The sequence below is a fragment of the Neovison vison genome, chromosome X (assembly GCF_020171115.1).
Source record: "Neovison vison isolate M4711 chromosome X, ASM_NN_V1, whole genome shotgun sequence".
Classification (NCBI taxonomy): domain Eukaryota; kingdom Metazoa; phylum Chordata; class Mammalia; order Carnivora; family Mustelidae; genus Neogale; species Neogale vison.
The window spans coordinates 55393756-55418382 of NC_058105.1; the positions used below are offsets into that span (position 1 = coordinate 55393756).

The following is a 24627-nucleotide window of genomic DNA, read 5'->3' on the forward strand; positions in this document are numbered from 1 at the left end:
TGACCAAAATTAACAAGACAGGAAACAACATGTGTTGGAAGGGATGTGGAGAAAGGGGAACCCTCTTACACTGTTGGTGGGAATGCAAGTTGGTGCAGCCTCTTTGGAGAACAGTGTGGAGATTCCTCAAGAAATTAAAAATAGAACTTTCCTATGACCCTTCCATTGCACTCCTGGGTATTTACCCCAACGATACAGATGTCGTGAAAAGAAGGGCCATCTGTACCCCAATGTTTATAGCAGCAATGGCCATGGTCGCCAAACTGTGGAAAGAACCAAGATGCCCTTCCATGGATGAATGGATAAGGAAGATGGGGTCCATATACTCTATGGAGAATTATGCCTCCATCAGAAAGGATGTATACCCAAATTTTGTAGCAACATGGACGGGACTGGAAGAGATTATGCTGAGTGAAATAAGTCAAGCAGAGAGAGTCAATTATCATATGGTTTCACTTATTTGTGGAGCATAACAAATAGCATGGAGGATATGGGGAGTTAGAGAGGAGAAGGGAGTTGGGGTAAATTGGAAGGGGAGGTGAACCATGAGAGACTATGGACTCTGAAAAACAATCTGAGGGGTTGGAAGTGGCAGGGGGTGGGAGGTTGGGGTACCAGGTGGTGGGTATTATAGAGGGCACGGATTGCATGGAGCACTGGGTGTGGTGAAAAAATAATGAATACTGTTATGCTGAAAATAAATTTTAAAAAAAAGAATAAAACCTTGGGTAAATACACAGAATTTCCTTGTTTTTTACCTACAGAAACAGGTGTTAAAAATTCAATTTCCCTGGAAATTAACAACATATTGTTATTTAATTAACCTTATTATTATTATAATTAGATATATTTTTTTACTGAGAAAGCACAATTGGACTGAAAATTACATGTCAATATGTCAAATCGGAAAATATAGCTTGAAACAGCAGCGATTTTCTCTTCATGTCCATGGAGTCAGATTATGGGAATTTTTAAAAAAGTCTTCTCAGGTTCTGGCTTCGTCTTTAGCCTCCAAGGAGGAAGTGCAATTAGTGTAAAATTGTAAAATATTTAACATGCATTCACTAAAATATATGGTGATATTATATGGTTATATTTTTAAATTACCAAGGTGTTATAATTGTCTATACATGATCTTGTACAATACTCATATACATTTATCTTTTTCCTCTTGACCTGTTGGAAGATAATTCTGTAGTTTTGGATTTTTTTTCTGCTGAGATTCACTTACATTTTTACTCAAATCTGGAACCATAATATATCTCGGTAGAAGAATTAGACATTTGTTATTAAATTTAAGGTTGTATTTCAGAAATAGTACCAGCTTGGTTCCTCCTAATCTGCTGCTATCTTCCTCTATTCTTAATCTGCATCAATGTGAATTTTAAAAAATCAAATTCAGTAATCCATGTGTATTGGTTATTCACTTAAATTCATACAACTGTAATATGTACTTTATTAATATTTTATTCATATAAACCAATAAATAATTTCCTTTTTCCTTTGAATAAAGTATTTAGCAAGGAAAGCATTTTCCATGTCATATCTAATTACGAGTGCAAAATTATCAACTACTCTTTAATTGCATACTTTAAGAAAAAATATAATTTTATGACCATAATGTCAAATGCAAATGCAGTATTTCAAATTATAATTTGATCTAAATAAACACAGCTATTAGTGACAATTTTGTTTTTTAAAGATATCTCAAAAGGCTCAAACCTTTGGGAAGGCTCAAACCTAAAATGTCTCATTTATAGGTAGAAAAATAGTTTCTAAATTGCATTTCATAAAAATGCGCGGCACTTAACACTATTTTGCTAATTCTTTTTTTTTAAAGATTTTATTTATTTCCGAGAAAAAGGAGAGCGAGCATGCAAGCAAGAGCAGGGGGATGGGGTGGGGCAGAGGGTGAATCAGGCTGCCCACTGAAAAGGAAGCCTGACACGGGGATTGATGACAAGGTCCTGGATCATGACCTAAGCCAAAGACAGATGCCCAATCAACTGAGCCACCCAGGTGCCCCATATTTTTTGCTAATTCTTGACAAACACAATATTCGGTGGTTAATACAATCAAAACATTCTTTATGTTTTTTTTAAAGATTTTATTTATTTATTTAACAGAGAGAGAGAGATCACAAGTAGGCAGAGAGGCAGGCAGAGAAGAGGGGGAAGCAGGCTCCCTGCTGAGCAGAGAGCCCAATGCGGGTCTAGATCCTGCATGATCCCTGAGATCATGACCTGAGCTGAAGGCAGAGGTGTAACCCACTGAGCCACCCAGGTGCCCCCAGTCACAACATTCTTGTAGGCATTGGGGACATTGTAGTGAGTAAACATATTTTACAAATGTAATAAAAATTAAGTTTTGACTAAGATGAGGAAAAAAAATTGATGGCAATCTAAACATATAATGATGTTGATAGTAACATTTATATTAATAAAATTTATACTTTTAATAAGAGGTATAGAGGGAGAATATAAAGTATTATTAGGAGTTATATAAGAAGAAACTAACATATATTATAGTGTAAAAAAGAACAAGTAAATGATCTTAAGCTTTTAGTTTCACACTCAATTATCTAATTTATGACTATAATATACTGGGGAAAAGAATATGCTACTTTTAATTTTTAAGTGTATGTATTTATGTTTGTATAGTTTTTGCTATTTGTTCAGGGTTTAATCTTATGCATTGGTCTGAGTCTTGAATCGGCCTTTGCTTTCTCAAGCAGATGAAGGCAAGGTTGTATAGGCTGAAAAATCTAACAACAGCATCTTCATTGTCTTTTAAGTATTTTATGAGAGGTGACATGGATCTTAAAATATTTTTCAAATTCAAGGTGATAATAGGATTTACATGCCAGATAATAGGTAATGTCTATATTTCCCTTCTGTCTTCTACAACTGTTTTGTCCACTATGGCAGTGATTAGGCACAAATATTTAAATATAAATTTTAATTAATTAAAATTAGATAAAATCTAAATATCAGTTCCTTAGTCTCACTAGCCACATTTTAAGTTTTCTTATCTATATGTGGGTAGTGGTTAATGCATTGGACAGCACAGATATACATTTCTATTATTGCATGAAGTTCTGTTGGACTATACTCTTCTAAGGTGTTATAATATTTTTCTTTAACAAAAATTTATGTTCAGTTAGGTGATGACATGTGCACCTCCCCCAGATACTTACAAATCTATGGATTATTTGCTGATTTGCATGTTTAAATTTCATACTGTCCAAGGAATTGAAGAGGAGTTACCCACATGCAGGACATAAATTTCAACAAAGTTTGACGAAACATCTAAGTTTGATGACCAAGTGTGGTGGCAACCTGAGCTCACTATCATTATTGGATGACTATTCCAAGGTCGTTCCTCTGCCTTACCTCCTTTAGAAATAAAAATTTAGAAATAAAAATGAACATTTTTTCATGTGAAATGACACTGATCTTAAGTACACAAAACAGCACGTTCCAGTTCAAGTTAAAAAGGAAAAATTGTGCAGGTGCCTACGTGGCTCAGTTGGTTAAGCATCTAACTAGATTTCAGCTTAAATGATGACCCTCTGCCCCACTCTCTCTTTCTAAAATGAATAAATAAATATTTTCAAAATTTTGGACATTTTAATAACCTCATGTAATGCAAAAAACTTAGTTTCACTTGTTAAAAATATTTCTTCCTAAAATCAAGAATAAGCTTAGTGTTTCCAAACACAGGATGAAAACTAAAGAAAAAAGCAAGAGGTTAATTTCATCTGAGACTTTAATTCTTAGTAGGGATTTAGAAAAAAAAAATGTTGGTGTTGGAAATGAAACTTAAAAGAGAAGTATACATGCTTTGGGGAAAAAAAAAATGAAGTACATTTGTTGCCAACTAAAAAGCTATTGTCTATTTTCCCAAAAACAACTAAACCATTGTATTAAACTTCAACATTTTTGACTTATTTGTGTGCAAGTCGCACCTTCATTGCACATTGAAAAGTAATACATAACACAACACTTCCAGAGTCTTAAATCTGGCATTCTTGCCCAGAAAATGCATACAGTGTCAGCAAGTACTAAAAATAGTTCCAAAGACCCTTCTGCACTTTTGGTAGGAATGCAAACTAGTGCAGCCACTCTGTAAAAAAGTATAGAGTTTCCTAAAAAAGTTAAAAAAAAACAATCTTATTATCAATCAATCATACTACAAGGTATATAAAATAATAATAATTCAAAGGGACCCATGCACTCTGACATTTATAGTAGCATTATCTACAATAGTCAAATTATGGAAACAGCCCAAATGTCCACTGATGAATGAATAAGAAGATGAGGTATATATAATGGAATATTACTCAGCCAAAGCAAAGAATGAATTCTTGCCATTTGCAGTGACATGGGTGGAGCTACAGCGCATTATGCTAAGCAAAATAAGTCAGCCAGAGAAAGATGAATATCATATAATTTCACTCATATGTGGAATTTAAGAAACAAAACAATCATAGGGGAAAAATGAGGGAAATGCAAACCAAGAAAAGACTCTTAAACATAGAGAACAAACTGATGATTGTTAGACAGGTAGGTGGGGAGAGGGGTTAAATAGGTGGTGGGGATTAGGGAGTGAACTTGTAATGAGCACTGGGTGTTATATGTGTTGAATCATTAATTGAACACCTAAAACTAATATTACTCGGCTATGTTAACTAACTGGAATTTAAGTTAGAACTTAAAAAAAAAAAAAAAACTAAAAAATAAATAAAAGTAGTTCCAAATAGACTTGATTCTAAAACTGACTAAAAAAATTGTTTGCTCTGTAGATTTAGGAATGTAGGGGGGAAGACTAAACTTTCATTTCTGAGCTTTAACCTTATTTGATTTATCCAAACCAACTTAATTTAAAAAAAATTAGCCTTTCTTACTCTTACTGACACATATTTGAGCAAGATAAATACAAGGATATAGTTTCAAATGGTTAGAACTCAGAGATATGGCTATTTTAGAAAACAATAGGCAAATAAATTTAATATTCTCAATACAAATACAATGGGAAATACAATAAATGTACTTTAATTCTGATAAAGATGTCTTGGTTTGCGATAGCCTACCTAGAACCAATGGAGAGAATAGTAACTGTTTCCTAAATATTCAGTATTGTAATATTTAGGTTGTATGCACTATTTGTAGAACATTTCTTTCAGGTTTCATTTGTACCAACGTCAATGGAAAAACAATAAAGAATGTATTCCATGTAAAATGACCTGAGCTGTTAGTCATATATTTCGCCATAACCTTGAAGTCACCATGTTCCTCCTTATTTTAAAACTGTATTAGGGAAAGGAGAGTCATGTTTAAGAAAACATTAACTCTCTTTCAAAGAAATAAAGCCATGCACAGGGTTTAAGATATCACCCCCTTTTTAACTATTATCTTTTGAAATTTAGCACAACCATCTTAGTAGAATAATGATATTCATCCCATAAGGTTCTTCTTATTTAAATTTCTTTTTTGTTTACTTCATCACATTACAACATTTGGAGCAATTGGTTTGTTTTTCCTTTGATAAAATGCTTGCAGTCAGGAACATGAAAAAAAAATTGACAGTATGAAAATAAGATTATCCATAAAAATCAGTCAAGGAATTCACAAAATAAAACAATGTAAAACATGACACTATATATCTAAAACATGTGGAAGAGAAGAGTAAAGAATGGATCCAAACTTTATCCACCATAAACTTAAAATAAACTATGATATGCAGAAGATGTTATATACAAACATAATGGTCACCACAAATCAGAACCAGTAATAGATAAGTAAAGAATAAAGAGAAAGGAATCCAAGTATATCACTAAATAAAACAAGCAAGACATGAGGGAGGGCAAGAGAACAAAGGATCAGAGAAAAATTGTAGAAACAATCACAAAACAAGTAACAAATTGACAATAAATACCAATCAATAATGACTTTGGATGAAATGTACTAAATGTTCCAATCAAAAGACATACAGTGATGGACTGGATTAACAAAAAAAGAAAAAAAAATCTATATGCTGCCTACCACAGACTCATTTCAGACCTAATGATGCCTACAGAGTGAAAGGGAAGGGATAGAGAAACATTTATCATGCAAATGGATGTTCAAAGTAATCAAAAATAACAATAAAATAGACTTTAAAACAAACACTATAATAAGAGAAAGAAGGATATATAAACTACTGCTACTACTAAAAATAACAACAAAAGGGAAAATCCAACAGGAAAATATAAGAATTATAAGTACTTATGTACCCAGCAAGGGAGCACCTAAATATATAAAACATTTAATAACAAACACAAAGGAACTAATCAATAGTAATACAATTATAATAGAGGAGATTAACACCCCACTTTCATCAACAAACAATTCACCCAAACAGAAAATCAATAAGGAAAGGGTGGCATTGAATGATACACTGGACTAGATGGGTTTAACATATATATTCAAGACATTCAATCAGAACAGAACAGAATACATATTCTTCTCAAGTTCACATGGAACATTCTTTAGAATGGATCACACATTAGACTGCAAAACACGTCTCAAAGAATTCAAAAAAACTAAAGTCAAACCATGCATATTTTCTCACTACAATGCTATGAAATTAGAAATCAATCACAAGAAAAAATATAAAAATAGCACAAATACATGGAAGTTAAATACATGATACTAAACACAGAATGCATCTATAAAAAATACAAGGCGATATAAAACAGTTCATAGAAACAACTGAAAATGACAACACAATGGTCTAAGACCTCTGAGGTGTAACAAAAGCAGTTCTAAGGAGTGAGGTTTATAGCAATACAAGCCTACTACAAGAAGCAAGAGAAATCTCAAGCAAATAACCTAACCTTACACCTAAAGGAGCTAGAAAAACAACAATGAACAAAACCCAAATCCAGAAGAAGGAAGGAAAAAATAAAGGTTAAAACAGAAATAGAGGGAGGAAGAGGTAAATTGGCAGAGTAGTAAGAGGACCCTATGCTTACCTGCTCCCAAGAACACAGCTAGATAAATATCAAATCATTCCGAACACCCAGGAAATCCATGTGAGCACCGAGAGAACAATAGCCAAGCTAAAGGGAAAAAAGAGGCCACACAGTGCAAGACAGGAGGTGCAGAGATGTGATTTGGGGGATAAAGAAAACAACAGTGCTGGTGGGAGGGGGAGCCCTGATCAGGGAATGGAGAGAGAGAAAGAGAGAGAGACACAGTTCACTGTACAAGAAAAACACTTCCTTAAAACCATTGATGGGAAAATGAGAGGGACTGATCATTGCAAGTTTTTACAAGCAGCAGAGTTCAAAGTCTGGAGTTTTATAAGTCTGCAGAATCACTGGAGTAGAGCCCAGTGAGCATAGAGGTGCTCCTGTGGAAAAGGAGGGCCTTGAGTGGATAGCATGGACTGGGGATGACCTGGGTTGCAATGACAGAGTGAATTTGAGAGAGATGCCATTAACTTTCAAGGAACAAAAAAACCAGCAGGCACTGTTAAGATGCCCTGTTTTTTAATAGGAGCAGAGGCAGCTGCTGAGGGCACCTAACCTGGATGCAAGCTTTTAGCTGCACTCACCATAAATTCCAAATCCCTGCATGTATGTACAACTGTGCTTCCAGGACAAATCAATATCAACTACATCATGACAAGAACTTCTCACAGAGGATCAATGTATGTCCTTGCCACACTGGGTCTATAAAATTTAGAGTTTTGAAACTCAGCCAGCAAGCCTGAGATAAAACATAGGTTCACTACTCAGCCAGATGGGCAGATGGTCCGGTCACTGACAGGGTGAAGTACCCCTGCCCATCAGCACAGACATATATCAGTGAGCAGCACAATGCCCACATTTGAGGCTTGAGCCACTTACAGCAAGCCCATTCCTGTGCTCAGCAGATTCTTTTTTATAAGGACGAGTGTGCATGAGAGTCAAAGCAGCAGCTGGCTGCTCCCACAGAAGATCAGCAGAATCCACCTGCACATTTATATCTACTGACCGTAGAGCACTGCAAAGCTTTAGCTCTACAGAAAATGAGCTTTAACCTCTTTTACCAAGCAAACCAGAGCACACCCAGATAAAACCACACAATGGACAAGGTTTAAACAATCCCCACTGCAAGCAACGAGAAATTGCTGAGAACTAACCTGAGAGAAGGCATAGCCAAAAACACAATACCAGAGTGGATGCAGCACATACCAGAAACACTTCCTGAAGTTCCAGACCCTGGACAGCATATGAACACTTCTTAAAATAATAGCCATTATACTCAGAAGCAGGAAACATAACAGGCTTTCCTAACACAGAGAAGACATAAACTTAAACAAAATAACAAGATGGAGTAATTCATCCCAAAAGAAAGAAAAAGGAAAGGTCACAACTAGGGATCTAATCAAAATAAGCACTGTGCCTGAATTATAATATTTTATAAAGATATTATTTATTTATTTGTTTATTTATTTATTTGACAGAAAAAGAGAAAGGATAAGCAGGGGGAGCAAAAGGCAGAGGGAGAAGCAGGCTCCCCACTGAGCAAGAAGCCCAGTGCAGGACCCTGGGATCATGACTTGAGCTAAAGTCAGACACTTAACTGACTAAGACACCCAGGTGTCCCCTGAATTAGAACTTAATACAACAATCATAAGGATATTGACTGTGCTCAAGAAAAGAGGGAACGAAAGGGAGTTGCTTATCACAGATATAAAATACCTAAAAACCAAGCCAGCTGAAATTAAAAAAAAATGCTATAACTAAGATGCAAAACTGGTTGGATATAATGATCAAAAGGGTAGAAGAGGCAGAGGAATGAATAAGTGATGTAGAAGATAAAATTATAGAAAATAAGGAAAAGAAGAGGGAAAGAAAAATATTGAAACAAAATGTAGAATTAGAGAACTCAGTGATTACATAAAGTGTAACAATATTCATATAATAGGAGCCCAAGATGAATAACATAGGGGAAAATGGACAGAAAGCTTAATGGAGAAAATTATAGTTGAAAAGTTCCCTAATCAGGGGAAGGAAAGAAACAACCAAATCCAGGAGGCACAGAGAACTCCCATCAAAATCAACAAAACAGGCCAACACCAAGACATACCTCAGTAAAATTGGCAAATTACAGAGGGAAGGAAAGAATCCTGAATGGAGCACAGGAAAAGAAATCCCTAACTTATAAGGGAAGACAAATTATGTTTGCAGCAGTTATTTCCACAGAAACTCAGTAGGCCAGAAGAAAGAGGCCTACTGAATGGGGAAAAAAAAATGGGGAAAAAAAAACGCAGCAAAGAATACATTATCCAAAAAATACTGTCACTCAAGTAAGAAGGGAAGACAAAGAATTTCCCAGACCAACAAAAACTAAAGGAGTTCATGATCCTGCAAGAAATGTTAAGAGGGACTCTTGATTGGGGAAGAAAAGACCAAAAATAACAAAGAATAGAAAGGACCAAAGCACAGCACCAGAAACACCAATTCCATAGGTAATACAATGGCATTAAGTTAATATCTATCAAAAACCACTCTGAATACAAATATACTAAATGATCCAATCAAAAGATATTGGGTACCAGAATAGATAAAAATCAAGAAATCTGTATGCTGCTTACAGAGATTCATTTTAAACTTAAAGTCTCCTACAGATTGAAAGTGAGGAGATGGAGAACAATCTATCTTGTTAATGGACATCAAAAGAAAGCCAAAATAGCCATACTTATCAGAAAAACTAAATTTTGAGCCAAAGACTGCAATGAGATGAAGGACACTATATCATAACAAAATGGTCTGTCCAAAAAGGAGATCTAAAAATTATTAATATTTATGCTTTCAATGTGGGAATGCTCAAATATATATATATCAGTTGATAGATCACATAAAGTAAGTCACTGATAACAATACAATAACAGTATGGATTTTTAACCCTCCATGTACATAAATGGACAGACCATCTAAGAAAAAAATCAATAAAGGAACAATGGCTTTGAATGGCACACTGGACCAAGTGTACTTCATATGTATATTCAGAACATTTCATCCTAAAACAGCAGAATAGACATTATTTTCTAGTGCAAATGGAACATTCTCCAGAAGAGATTACATATTGGGTCACAAATCAGGCCTGAACAAATATAAAAAGATTGAAATCATACCATGCATCATTTCTGACGACAATGCTATGAAACTTGAATAACAAGAAAAAATTTGGAAAGAACACAAATAAGTAGAGGTTAAAGAAAATGCTACAAAAGAATGAATGGAATAGGGCACCTGGGTGGCTCAGTGGTTTAAAGCCTCTGCCTTCAGCTCAGGTCATGATTCCAGGGTCCTGGGATTGAGACCCACGTCCGGCTCTCTGCTCCGTGGGAAGCCTGCTTCCTCTTCTCTCTGCCTGCCTCTCTGCCTACTTGTTATTTCTATCTGTCAAATAAACAAATAAAAAATCTTTAAAAAAAAGAATGAATGGAATAACAAGGAAATTAATAAAGAAATTAAAAAAAAATACATGGAAGCAAATGAAAATAGAAACACAACATTCCAAAACCTTTGAGATGAAGCAAAAGGAGTCACTAAGAAGGAAATATCTAGGGAAGTTCCCTATGACCCCGCCACTGTACTACTGGGTATTTACCCCAAAGATACAGATGTTGTGAAAAGAAGGGCCATCTGTACCCCAATGTTTATAGCAGCCATGGCCATGGTTGCCAATCCGTGGAAAGAACCAAGATGCCCTTCAACGGACAAATGGATAAGGAAGATGGGGTCCATATACACTATGGAGTAGTATGCATCCATCAGAAAGGACAAATACCCAACTTTTGTAGCAACATGGACAGGACTGGAAGAGATTATGCTGAGTGAAATAAGTCAAGCAGAGAGAGTCAATTATCAAATGGTTTCACTTATTTGTGGAGCATAACAAATAGTATGGAGGACATGGGGAGAAAGAGAGGAGAAGGGAGTTGGGGGAAATTGGAAGGGGAGGTGAACCATGAGAGACTATGGACTCTGAAAAACAATCTGAAGGTTTTGAAGGGGCGGGGGTGGGAGGTCGAGGTACCAGGTGGTGGGTATTATAGAGGGCACGGATTACAGGGAGCACTGGGTGTGGTGCAAAAATAATGAATACTGTTATGCTGAAAATAAAAAATAAATTTTAAAAAAAGAAGGAAATATATAGCAATACAGGCTTACCTCAAGAAACAAGAAAATTCTCAAAAACACAATCTAATCTCACATTTAAATATGAGGAAGTGGTGATGCAACATGGGGGCTTAAGTGGGTAGGAGAAGAATCCATGAAACAAGATGGGATAGGGAGGGAGACAAACGATAAGTGACTCTTAATCTCACGAAACAAACTGTGGGTTGCTGGGGGGAGGGGGGTTGGGAGAAGGAGGGTAGGGTTATGGACATTGAGGAGGGTATGTGCTTTTGGGTAAAATGGAAGGGGAGGAGAACCATGAGAGACTATGGACTCTGAAAAACAGTCTGAGGGGTTTGAAGTGGCGGGGGGGTGGGAGGTTGGGGTACCAGGTGGTGGGTATTATAGAGGGCATGGCTTGCATGGAGCACTGGGTGTGGTGAAAAAATAATGAATACTGTTTTTCTGAAAATAAATAAATTGGAAAAAAAAGAAAAATAATAATAAACAGAAATAAACAGTAGAATAGATAAATGAAACCAGGACACGGTTCATTGAAAGAATAAAGAAAATTGGTAAACCCTAGATAGATATATCGAAATAAAAAGAGCAAGGACCCAAATAAATAAAATCATGAATGAAAGAAGAGACATTGCAACAAATAACACATAAACACAAGTAATTATAAAAGAATATTATATGTTAAAATTTGAAGATAAATATTCTAAGTTTTATGTTACCTAATATCATATACATTTTTTAAATTTTTTGTTTATTTATTTGATAGATCACAAGGAGGGAGAGCAACAGGCAGAGAGAGGGGGAAGCAGGCTCCCTGGTGAGATGAAAGCCTGAAATGGGGCTTAATCCCAGGACCCATGGCCTGATCCAAAAGCAGAGGCTTAACCCACTGAGCCACCCAGGCACCCCCAATTATATAAATTTTTTATACATTTAATACATCTTTTCCACCACTGCCTTTATTTTCAGTTAACTAATATAGAATTGTCAGTCACAATACCCCTTCTTGTGTAAATTGACCTATTTTTCCCTAAAATTTGTCCCTATATCTCCCCTTTCTTCTTCTTTTCCTTTGCTATCTGAATTTTACAGATACATTTTATATCTCCCTAGTTAGAATAAACTGTGATTTTGCTATCTTTTCTATTCAACAAAATAGAACAAATTAATATTAATTAAATTTTCATCCTATTCTGTAGGACAGAGGTTATTATTATGGTTGGCCTACTTGTAACATTCATTAAAGTTTATGGATAAATCATAACAGGTTTCTTTTCTTTTTTAACTTAATTTTCCCATACTTTCAGCATAGATACCACTTTCATGACAAGACCTTTCTGTAAATCAAAGTATACTCAGTTAATGTCATCCCTGTCATAGCCCTCCGCATGCCTGGGACAATGTTTTATGTTCCATATTCATTATTTCTTGTCATACTCATTATTTTTTTTTATTTTCAGCATAACAGTATTCATTATTTTTGCACCACACCCAGTGCTCCATGCAATCCGTGCCCTCTATAATACCCACCACCTGGTACCCTGACCTCCCACCCCCCCACCCCTTCAAAACCTTCAGATTGTTTTTCAGAGTCCATAGTCTCTCATGGTTCACCTCCCCTTCCAATTTCCCCCAACTCCCTTCTCCTCTCTTTCTCCCCATGTCCTCCATGCTATTTGTTATGCTCCACAAATAAGTGAAACCATATGATAATTGACTCTCTCTGCTTGACTGATTTCACTCAGCATAATCTCTTCCAGTCCCGTCCATTTTGCTACAAAAGTTGGGTATTCGTCCTTTCTGATTTAGGCATACTACTCCATAGTGTATATGGACCACATCTTCCTTATCCATTCGTCCTTTGAAGGGCATCTTGGTTCTTTCCACAGACACTTCTCCAATGAAGACATACAAATGGCTATCAGACACATGAAAAAATGTTCACCATCACTAGCCATCAGGGAGATTCAAATTAAAACTACATTGAGATATCACCTTACACCAGTTAGAATGACCAAAATTAACAAGACAGGAAACAACATGTGTTGGAGGGAATGTGGCGAAAGGGGAACCCTCTTACACTGTTGGTGGGAATGCAAGTTGGTGCAGCCTCTTTGGAGAACAGTGTGGAGATTCCTCAAGAAATTAAAAATAGAACTTCACTATCACCCTGACATTGCACTACTGGGTATTTACCCCAAAGATATAGATGTAGTAAAAAGAAGGGCCATCTGTACCCCAATGATTACAGCAACAATGGCCACAGTCGCCAAACTGTGGAAAGAACCATACTCATTATTTTTAAAAAAACAGGACAGTTATTTATCCATGGAGCCATACAAATGCTTCAATACTTTAAGTATATCATGTAGCTCACTTTTGCCTTATCACACACTCTAAAACAATGAAATTTTAGAGCATGTCTATCTCTAAGACTCATATAATAACCTGTAGTGAGCGTGTAAACTTTATATTATTTGGTGATAATATTTCAAAGAAAATAAAATGAAAACAGATTTTAACACAGCTAAAATTATGTCAATAGGTTTATTTGTTTTATTTAAATTTCTTAAGCAGCTTTCAAGACAAATCAGAAATGTAAATTTGTTATGCTATCCTGAGGGAGCTATGACAAAATTATTCTTAGAAATAATTTCTTTGGGATAATAGAAACCTGCATTTCAAAACAATACATTTGTATAGATGGTTGGTAGAGACACTGTACTTATTTTGAAATACAGATTTATGTATTTATTTTTAAATACTGATTTAAATTTGGTAACATCCCATTTTGATTTCATCTGTTATTTTTTAGATTCCAAATGAACTTTTACTTTGTTTTGACTCTGCTAGCTAATACGATAGCCACTAACCACTTGTGGTGATTAAAATTAAGATTAAATAAAATTAAAAATTCAGTTACATGGTAGCACTAACCCCATCTTATGTACTCAAGAACCACTTATAGCCAATAGCTACAATATTGGTTATTCACAGATTATAGAATTTATGTCATTGCAGAAAGTTACATTGTACAGTGTTGTTTTAGAGATAGTATGCACTCTGCTATACAATTTACAATTTAAAGTGATAAATCTCACATATCTAAAAAAATAGTTAAATGTTTTGAAGCATCTCTAAATAGCATCAGCAGGTCTACCTACTTTTTACTTGGTGCTTATTCTCATAATTCTGCCTTTGTGACATATATATCAACACCCTCATATTACGGTTGAAGAAACTGAAATTCAGAAAAATTAAGCTGGAGGTGACATATCTAGTCAACAGTAAGCACAAAATTGTGATCCATATCTTTCTGAATCCTGCATATTTTCCTATTTCATCAAATAAGAAGATACCATTGTAGGGATTTTACCTAAAAAACCCTCATTTATAAATTGTCTATCCCTTCTTTTTCTGTTTTTATTTCTTATAGTCACACACTAGTGTGTATTTCAATTGAATTTGCTCAAAAAATACATGGCCTTCTATTCCTGAATGTGTTTATAACTAAATATGTCTTTATAACATATCAACATCAGCTGAGTAGTTTTCCAATATTATACATCTTCCAGGCCAAAACCTTCAGATTATATACATCAAAATATGTATGTGTTCTTAGTATATTTTGTAACATTGGCTGTTAGGTTCTTCATAATAATCTGGTAGTGAATAGTCAGGAAATGTTTATAGAACTTCAAAAACCCCTAACCAATCTATATTAAGTCTGAATATTTGTTCATTCACACATTTTCCAAGGTCATTCAAGTGCATTGAATTATTTCATATATCCAAATCTGAGTTCCTACTATCCTATATATTATATAGGTGATTAAAAGGAATTATCCATTCACTTGATAAACAAGATGCCTCTGCACATATTTCAAATAAAATTATTCCACCTATTCTTCCTTCTTCCATCTCTATCCCAAGACCCAAATCAGACCAAAACAGATTCTTCAGATAAACTGAATTTTTTTGGCTAAAGGTCTTACATACCCTTTATAGCAAATTGGTGTTCTGTATCTTCAAAGAATTAGAACAAAATGAAAATATATAACATTAATAGCACATTGACTAAAATTAAATCTCATTCTAGTGACCCAAGAGATGCTTAAAGATGTTTCCTTGAATTGAAATTACTATGAAAAATATTAATTATTCTATATATGTGTAGAAACATTAGTAATAAAAAAGTTGTATTCACCACTCAAATAAATTTCTTTGGTACTTTTTTTCAAATGGCAAGAGAAAACTTCCTATCTATAATGATCACTGAGTAAATCTAATAAATTTGCATATTCATTCTTTTTTTTTTAAATTCACTCTTCTATCATTGTATAATATGCTTTTTGTTATTATTATTATTTTAAAGATTTTATTTATTTATTTGACAGACAGAGATCAGAAGTAGGCAGAGAGGCAGGCAGAGAGAGAGGAGGAAGCAGGCTCCCCGCTAAGCAGAGAGCCCCATGCGGGACTCGATCCCAGGATCCTGAGATCATGACCTGAGCCAAAGGCAGAGGCTTTAACCCACTGAGCCACCCAGGTGCCCGCATATTCATTCTTAATGTTTAAATTTGTTTGTTTATGCCCACCTTGTGGTAGAGTCATGACTAGACAAATTAAAAGTGAGGTATTGGGTGGGTTATTTATTATAAGTAGCAAGGCTGAGCTCCTTATCTGACCCCTATAATAGATTGTTAAGGGAAACATAAGCAAATTCTTGAAAATAAATATAAATAAAATAAAAATTCATAAGCTTCATAAATCACAAAAAATACATTGATGAGTCTGCCCCATTATGCTTAAACATTAAAAAAAAAAAAAATAGGGTGATGGCTTGCTTAAAATTTGAAGTATGCAAAGATCCTTTTTTTTTTTTTTTGGCCTTTTAAAAATGAATTATCTTGAACAAAGTGTTTTTAATACGTACCTTAATTAACTGGTAGTTTTGAACTCCATTTATTCCTATGTCAGGATCAATGGCTGCCGGGAGAGCATATCGCGAGTTTATAGCCGAGTTCTCTGGAATTGATATGTTGATAACTGTTGCTGGGAATAATGGTGCATTATCATTTATGTCTTCTATCAGAAAACGTATCTTAACCAGTCTAAATATTTCATCTGGCAAAACGGCAACTTCCACTTCATAAAAGCAACGGGTTTCCACCACAATACCAGAACACAATTTCTCACGATCAATGCGAGTTCCAGCAGTAAAGATCTCACCAGTACCTTCTTCAATTCGAATCAGAGGCGCATCACCAGTCTTGTACACTAGCTTAAACTGCATAGGGGATGTTAAGGTCTTGTCTGGAACCAGTGACAAGTTGAGGTCTTTCAGCAAGTCGCCTATCAGAACGTTTTCTGGCATTTCTTCTCGGACAGTGTAGTTTTTCTCCTGGGCGCCAGACTGAAATACGACACATGCTAAAAGAACTGCAAATATATATGTCCCAGACAACAAGTCCATACCAGGCACAGTTGTGATGGTTCTCTGTATCAAGCCACAGAAAACTGTCAAAGAGAAACGAGAAAAAAAGAGAGAGAGAGAGGAAGATGAAGAAGAAATTATTAAAGCCAACCAACCACTAAATGTATATTAACTAGGGGCGCCTGGTGGCTCAGTGGGTTAAGCCTCTGCCTTCCACTCAGGTCATGATCTCGGGGTCCTGGGATCAAGCCCCATGTCCGGCTCTCTGCTTGGCGGGGAGCCTGCTTCCCTTCCTCTCTCTCTGCCTGCCTCTCTGCCTACTTGTGATCTCTCTCTGTCCAATAAATAAATAAAATATTAAAAAATAAGAAGAAGAAGAAGAAGAAGAAAGAAAAAAAATGTGTGCTAACTAAATGCACAATTTTAAAATCATTAAATTAAAATATTAGTAAAATTTACTCTTAAATAATATGCATTTTTCATTAAGATAGAAGTAAATTATACAACATACCTACAGTAATTAAAAGACTCAGTATTTGTAAAAGTGGTCACCATTGATAAAATATATAAAAGACATAACATACCAAGATAGATAAAGTTAATAAAAATAATTAAAAACATTTAATTGAAGTAAGGTATATTTGTTACTAATCAAAAATATAATCATTACTCATTATTATGGCTTTCAAATGTAATTCTTCTATTGGTAATAATAGAATACATTGGCAATGTTTTATAAAATAGTTCTTGTGTTCAGTGTTCTTGCATTAAAGAAGGAAACTCCTTTGAGCAAGGAAGGGGCTGATGTGACACATGCCTTAATGTGAGAAAGAATACCATGTGAAAAGAAGACTAAAGTTTTCTTTCTTTGAATGAGAGGAATAAGGATACATAAATTACAGGGAGGCTACTTTCAGATCAACATAACTGAATTAAAATATTCTGGGGGAAAAAGAAAATTTTCAGGAAATAGTAAGAAGCTACATAACCGGTTTATGTCTGCATATGCATGATTAGGCAGATGACGTCCAAATCATTCAGTGGGAGACCTGGACCAGAAGACATTCCAACTTTGAGAATTTATATCTATAAATTGAAAGTAGATGATATTGGGGCACCTGGGTGGCTCAGTGGGTTAAGTCTCTGCCTTCGGCTCAGGATATGGTCTCAGGGTCCTAGGATCGAGCCCCGCATTGGGCTCTCTGCACAGCGGGCAGCCTTCTTTCCCCTCTCTCTCTGCCTACTTTTGATCTCTCTCTCTGTCAAATAGATAAATAAAACCTTTTAAAAATAATATAAAAAAGAAAGTAGATCATGTTAAAATGGGTTTTCATATCTGCAAACTGACACCCAAAAGAACAAATAATCCAGTTAAGAAATAGGTAGAAGACATGAATAGACAATTTTCCAAAGAAGATATCCAGATGGTTAACAGACACATGAAAATGTGCTCAACATCATTCATCATCAGGGAAATACAAATCAAAACCACAATGAGACACCATAAGTCAGAACAGCCAAAATTAACAACTCATGAAATAATTGGTGTTCACAAGGGTTCAGGAAAAAGGCAACACTTTTGCAGTTTTGGTAGGAATACAAACTGCTGGAGCCATTCTGGAGAACAGTATGGAGGTTCTTCAAAATGTTAAAAATAGCATGACCCTACAATGCACAGTCACCCAATGTTTATAACAGTACCATTGACAATAGCCAAATTATGGAAAGAGCCCAAATGTCCATTGACTGATGAATGGATAAAGAAGAGGTGGTATATATACAATTGAATATTACTCAGCCATCAAAAAGAATGAAATCTTGCATTTGCAATGACATGGATGGAAGTAGAGTGTATTATTCTAATAGAAATAAGTCAGCTTGAGAAAGACATTATGATTTCACTTACATGTAGAACTTAAGAAACAAAACAGATGAACATAGGGGAAGAAAATGAAAAATAAAATAAGATAAAAACAGAAAGGGAGGCAATCCATAAGAGACTCTTAACTATAGAGAATAAACTGAGGGTGAATGGGATGGAGGATGGATTGAATGGGTGGGAGGATAGGCTAAATGGGTGATGAGCATTAAGGAGGGCGCTTGTGATTAGCACTGGGTGTTATATATAAGTGATGCATCACTAAATTCTATTCCTGAAACCAATACTACACTACATGTTAACTAACTTGAATTCAAATTAAAAAAGGAATTAATGCAGCTATCAATGCATTCAAAACTTTTAAAGGATTAGCCAACAGATGGCCAGTTAAAAATCCATTACAGAAAAAAAAATCATTACAGAAAATTATTAATGCATGTAGGTAACTAATTAAGTAAGTTTTCAGTATTTATACATAATTAATAGCATTAACAAAATTCTAGTAATAGCTCTAAAAATAGGAAGACTCATGAAATGATGTAAATAACTTGCTATAAATATGGTCTGATTATGGCAGAAAATGTATTCCATTAAATAATTTTCCCACTGTATAGTTGTGCATCTGCATTTTAAAAAATAGGCATATGGACAGGTCAGAAGACACAAAAGTGAGAAAATGAAACTTTCTTATTTGCAGTCAGTGATGGAATAAATGTATTTGTTACAAAAATTGAAATAGTTTAGGTCAAGAATATAACCAAGAAATGAACCAGATAAATGTGAAACATCTCATTTTAAGGAATTATTATCACCCAAGTTAAATATATATATATATATATATATATATATATATATATATATATATATGAGTTCACCCATTTTCCTGTGTTTAATACTGAAGACATTCTCTATCCTAGCAAACAATGCAAAATGACTATTGCCTGTGGTATTTTTAGCCCATTTTCTCAATGATGAGCATTGGGTTTACATAATATAAAACTTTTCTCAAGATTTATGCTTTTATGAATTATTGGCCCTATACAAAAATACCCATTTATACTTATTATGTTAATATGTACAAATATACTTGTGTTCTATGTAATATGAATCTAGGACATCTAAAATAATTCAGTGTCTGTGTGATTTTGTAAGTACTATGCAAACATAAGGAAAAATAAAAATGGGATAATGACAATTGGAGATAAAACTACTACTCTCTTCTTATCTTAACCTTAATCATATACACATTATTACAACTGGCAGAAGAAGGCTACAGACCATTTTTTTCAAACACTGCATGCATATTATAATATCTCTATACAAGAATTAAGAAAGTGACTTAATTCCAAGCAGTTCTCCTCTGCCAACCCATTCTAAATATGTTCTACTCTTTCTTAATAGCATCATTAAACAAAACATTTTATTTTTTTCCTTTTTTTCCAATTTATTTATTTTCAGAAAAACATTATTCATTATTTTTTCACCACACCCAGTACTCCATGCAAGCTGTGCCCTCTATAATACCCACCACCTGGTACCCCAACCTCCCACCCCCCTGCCACTTCCAACCCCTCAGATTGTTTTTCAGAGTCCATAGTCTCTCATGGTTCACCTCCCCTTCCAATTTACCCAAATTCCCTTCTCCTCTCTAACGCCCCTTGTCCTCCATGCTATTTGTTATGCTCCACAAATAAGTGAAACCATATGATAATTGACTCTCTCTGCTTGACTGATTTCACTCAGCATAATCTCTTCCAGTCCCGTCGATGTTGCTACAAAAGTTGGGTATTCATCCTTTCTGATGGAGGCATAATACTCCATAGTGTATATAAACCACATCTTCCTTATCCATTCATCTGTTGAAGGGCATCTTGGTTCTTTCCATAGTTTGGCGACCGTGGCCATTGCTGCTATAAACATTGGGGTACAGATGGCCCTTCTTTTCACGACATCTGTGTCTTTGGGATAAATAACCAGGAGTGCAATTTCAGGGTCATAGGGAAGCTTTATTTTTTAATTTCTTGAGGAATCTCCACACTGTTCTCCAAAGAGGCTGCACCAACTTGCATTCCCACCAACAGTGGAAGAGGGTTCCCCTTTCTCCACATCCTCTCCAACACATGTTGTTTCTTGTTTTGCTAATTTTGCCCATTCTAACTGGTGTAAGGTGGTATCTCAATGTGGTTTTAATTTGAATCTCCCTGAGGGCTAATGATGATGAGCATTTTTTCATGTGTCTGATAGCCATTTGTATGTCTTCATTGGAGAAGTGTCTGTTCATACCTTCTGCCCATTTTTTGATGTGTTTGCCTGTTTCGTGTGTGTTGAGTTTGAGGAGTTCATTATAGATCCTGGATATCAACCTTTTGTCTGTACTGTCATTTGCAAATATCTTCTCCCATTCTGTGGGTTGCCTCTTTGTTTTTTTGACTGTTTCCTTTGCTGTGCAGAAGCTTTTGATTTTGATGAAGTCCCAAAAGTTTATTTTCTGGAAAAATATAAACTACCAAAATTGAACCAGGAAGAAATTGACAACCTGAATAGACCAATATCTAATAACGAGATTGAAGCAGTGATCAAAAACCTCCCAAAAAACAAGAGCCCAGGACCTGACGGATTCCCTGGGGAATTCTACCAAACCTTCAAAGAAGAAATAACACCTATTCTCCTGAAGCTGTTTCAAAAAATTGAAGCAGAAGGAAAACTTCCAGACTCTTTCTATGAAGCCAGCATTACCCTGATCCCCAAGCCAGGCAAGGACCCTACCAAAAAGGAGAATTTCAGACCAATATCACTGATGAATATGGATGCTAAGATTCTCAACAAGATCCTAGCCAACAGGATCCAACAGCACATTAAAAAGATTATCCACCATGATCAGGTGGGATTCATCCCTGGGCTACAAGGATGGTTCAACATTCGCAAATCAATCAATGTGATACAACAAATTAATATGAGAAGAGAGAAGAACCACATGGTCCTCTCAATTGATGCAGAAAAAGCATTTGACAAAATCGAGCATCTGTTCCTGATTAAAACGCTTCAAAGTATAGGGATAGAGGGAACATTCCTGAACCTCATCAAATCTATCTATGAAAGACCCACAGCAAATATCAGCCTCAATGGGAAAAAGCTTGCAGCCTTCCCATTGAGATCAGGAACAAGGCAAGGATGCCCACTTTCACCACTCTTGTTCAACATAGTATTAGAAGTCCTAGCAACAGCAATCAGACAACAGAGAGAAATAAAAGGTATCCAAATTGGTAATGAAGAAGTCAAACTCTCTCTCTTCGCAGATGACATGATTCTTTATATGGAAAACCCAAAAGACTCCACCCCCAAACTACTAGAACTCATACAGCAATTCAGCAACGTGGCAGGATACAAAGTCAATGTGCAGAAATCAGTGGCGTTCTTATACACTAACAATGAAAATACAGAAAGGGAAATTAGAGAATCGATTCCATTTACTCTAGCACCAAGAACCATAAGATACCTGGGAATAAACCTAACCAAAGAGGTAAAGGATCTGTACTCGAGGAACTATAGAACACTCATGAAAGAAATTGAAGAAGACACAAATAGATGGAAGACCATTCCATGCTCTTGGATCGGAAGATTAAACATTGTTAAAATGTCTATACTGCCTAGAGCAATCTATACTTTTAATGCCATTCCGATCAAAATTCCACCAGCATTCTTCAAAGAGCTGGAGCAAATAATCCTAAAATTTGTATGGAATCAGAAGAGACCCCGAATCACTAAGGAAATGTTGAAAAACAAAAATAAAGCTGGCGGCATCACCTTACCTGATTTCAAGCTTTATTACAAAGCTCTGATCACCAAGACAGCATGGTACTGGCATAAAAACAGAATAAAAACAGACACATAGACCAGTGGAACAGAGTAGAGAGCCCAGATATGGACCCTCAACTCTATGGTCAATTAATCTTTGACAAAACAGGAAAAAATATACAGTGGAAAAAAGACAGTCTCTTCAATAAATGGTGCTGGGAAAACTGGACAGCTATATGTAGAAGAATGAAACTCGACCATTCTCTTACACCGTACACAAAGATCAACTCAAAATGGATAAAACACCTCAATGTGAGACAGGAATCCATCAGAATCCTAGAGGAGAGCATAGGCAGTAATCTCTTCAATATCAGCCACAGCAACTTCTTTCAAGATACGTCTCCAAAGGCAAAGGAAACAAAAGTGAAAACAAAACATTTTAAAATGTGTTTTATCACTTGAAATTCTTCAGAGGTTTTAATAACTGGAGAGTATTTGGGGAAAAGGACAATGACATTTCTAAACATTGAATACATATCCATATTGAAAACATAGAAGAAATATCTAACCTCTAGTTAGTAATTAGTTTCATAAAGGTTTAGTCTTTTAGCCAACAAATATTTTTTAAGCTTTTTTTATATGCCAGACAATGTTCTAGGCACTGAGAATAAATCAGTGAACAAAGGAGACAAAAATCTCTGCCCTCACAAAGTTTATATTTCATAACATAAATATTCCAGAATGTTTTAATTCAGAGTTCAATCAATGCATAACAAACTCAATTTTGACTCTATCATGATGTAAACCTGCATAATTAAATGACCTCGATCTATAGATTTTTATTCTAAACCCCTACATTTGCCATTTGAAAATGTATAATCTTTAAAATTATAAAGTTTTTTTTTTGAAATGCTGAGTTTGCTTCTTTGACAGACCAATACAGAAATTTAGTTATCAAACATGGATATAAAAAAATCACTGTTTAGTTGTATATTAGCATGATGAATTTAACTCAGATATTCAAGGAAGATATCCCTAGACACTTACTTTTACCTGGTTCTAACTTTCTCATCCATGAACAAATGGTAAGATAACTTAAATTTCTTTACTATTCTCACACATCTCATTCCTACTATAGTCTAAGGTTAGTTTGGAAACTGATAGGGGAATGAACCACAGTGAAAACAGATAGAGTTAATTAAAATTTTCTAAAAGCTTCAGCAGTGACAATGTTATTTGAGTGAATTTTTTAATAGACAATACCTAATGGTTGCATATGCAACAAACATAGAGGGATAAAATTGTGACAATCAGAGAAAGCAAAAGCAGCAACAAAATAAGCAACTCTGAAATTTTAGATGAAAAACAAAAATGCAAATTCATTTTATAGTTTCTGTGCAATTTCATTTCAAAAAGAGGTAAGTACATAGAGGAACTAAGTATCTACTCAATTTAAAGATTTCAAACCACAAAAGTAATGTTCAAATGGTTTGTCAGAAGACTTTCAAGACATAATTTCCCTCACATAATTGTTACATTTTCTTTTATTATAGTGCTGTGTTTAATCTGTGAAAAACTAACTCTTTTTTTTTTTTAATTTTTTGAGAGAGAGAGAAAGTGTGCATGATCAAGTGTGGGAGAGGGGCAGAGGGAGAAGCAGACTCCCTGCTGAGCAGGAAGCCTGCTGAGCTGCTCCATCCCAGCACCCTGAGATCATGACCTGAGCTGAGGGCAGATGCTTTACCAACTGAGTCACCCAGGCACCCCATGAAAAACTAATTCTATATGAATGAGTGGCTTACAGTCTACAGTAACAAATTGTCTAAAATAGTACAAATTTAGGTATTAAATAAAAATATGAAGTTTGGCCTATGATCTTAACTTCACTTGGCTCCTGTCACTCTACTTTACTGTCTCATGAAGTCAAAAATACACCATTAAACAACTATGAGGTATTATATATTTACTTCTCTGTCCTTGTTCTCATGCAGTCAAAGCTTCTTTCAACAGATTGGGGAAACAATGAGGTAGTTTTTGGGGTTCACAGGAAGCAATCTAAGATCTTGCAAGAACTGTTATTAAGGGTATGTATTGTGATGAACACTGGGTGTTATAGGCAACTAATAAATCATTGAACACTGCATCAAAAACTAACAATGTACTGTATGGTGGCTAATGTAACAGTAATAATAAAAAAGAAGTAATCACATCTGTAGAAAGAAACTGGAGCAACTAATAAATTCAGCACTTTCAAAGGGACTGATCCCAAGTAGAGTGAAATAGGTGCTTTAGCTGTCTTGCTTGACATGGCTATTTTCTATGTATTCTGAAACCTGA

General features: G+C 35.1%; 1 protein-coding gene across 1 annotated transcript in view; it reads right to left on the reverse strand.

Annotated features, from left to right (window-relative positions):
- Positions 1-24627, reverse strand: part of PCDH11X (protocadherin 11 X-linked) — a 122421-nt gene that overhangs the window by 92860 nt on the left and 4934 nt on the right. Inside the window, exon 2 of the mRNA XM_044235228.1 lies at positions 16116-16699. Within this exon, the coding sequence (XP_044091163.1) occupies positions 16116-16699 (584 nt within the window). The remainder of the gene's footprint in view (positions 1-16115; positions 16700-24627) is intronic.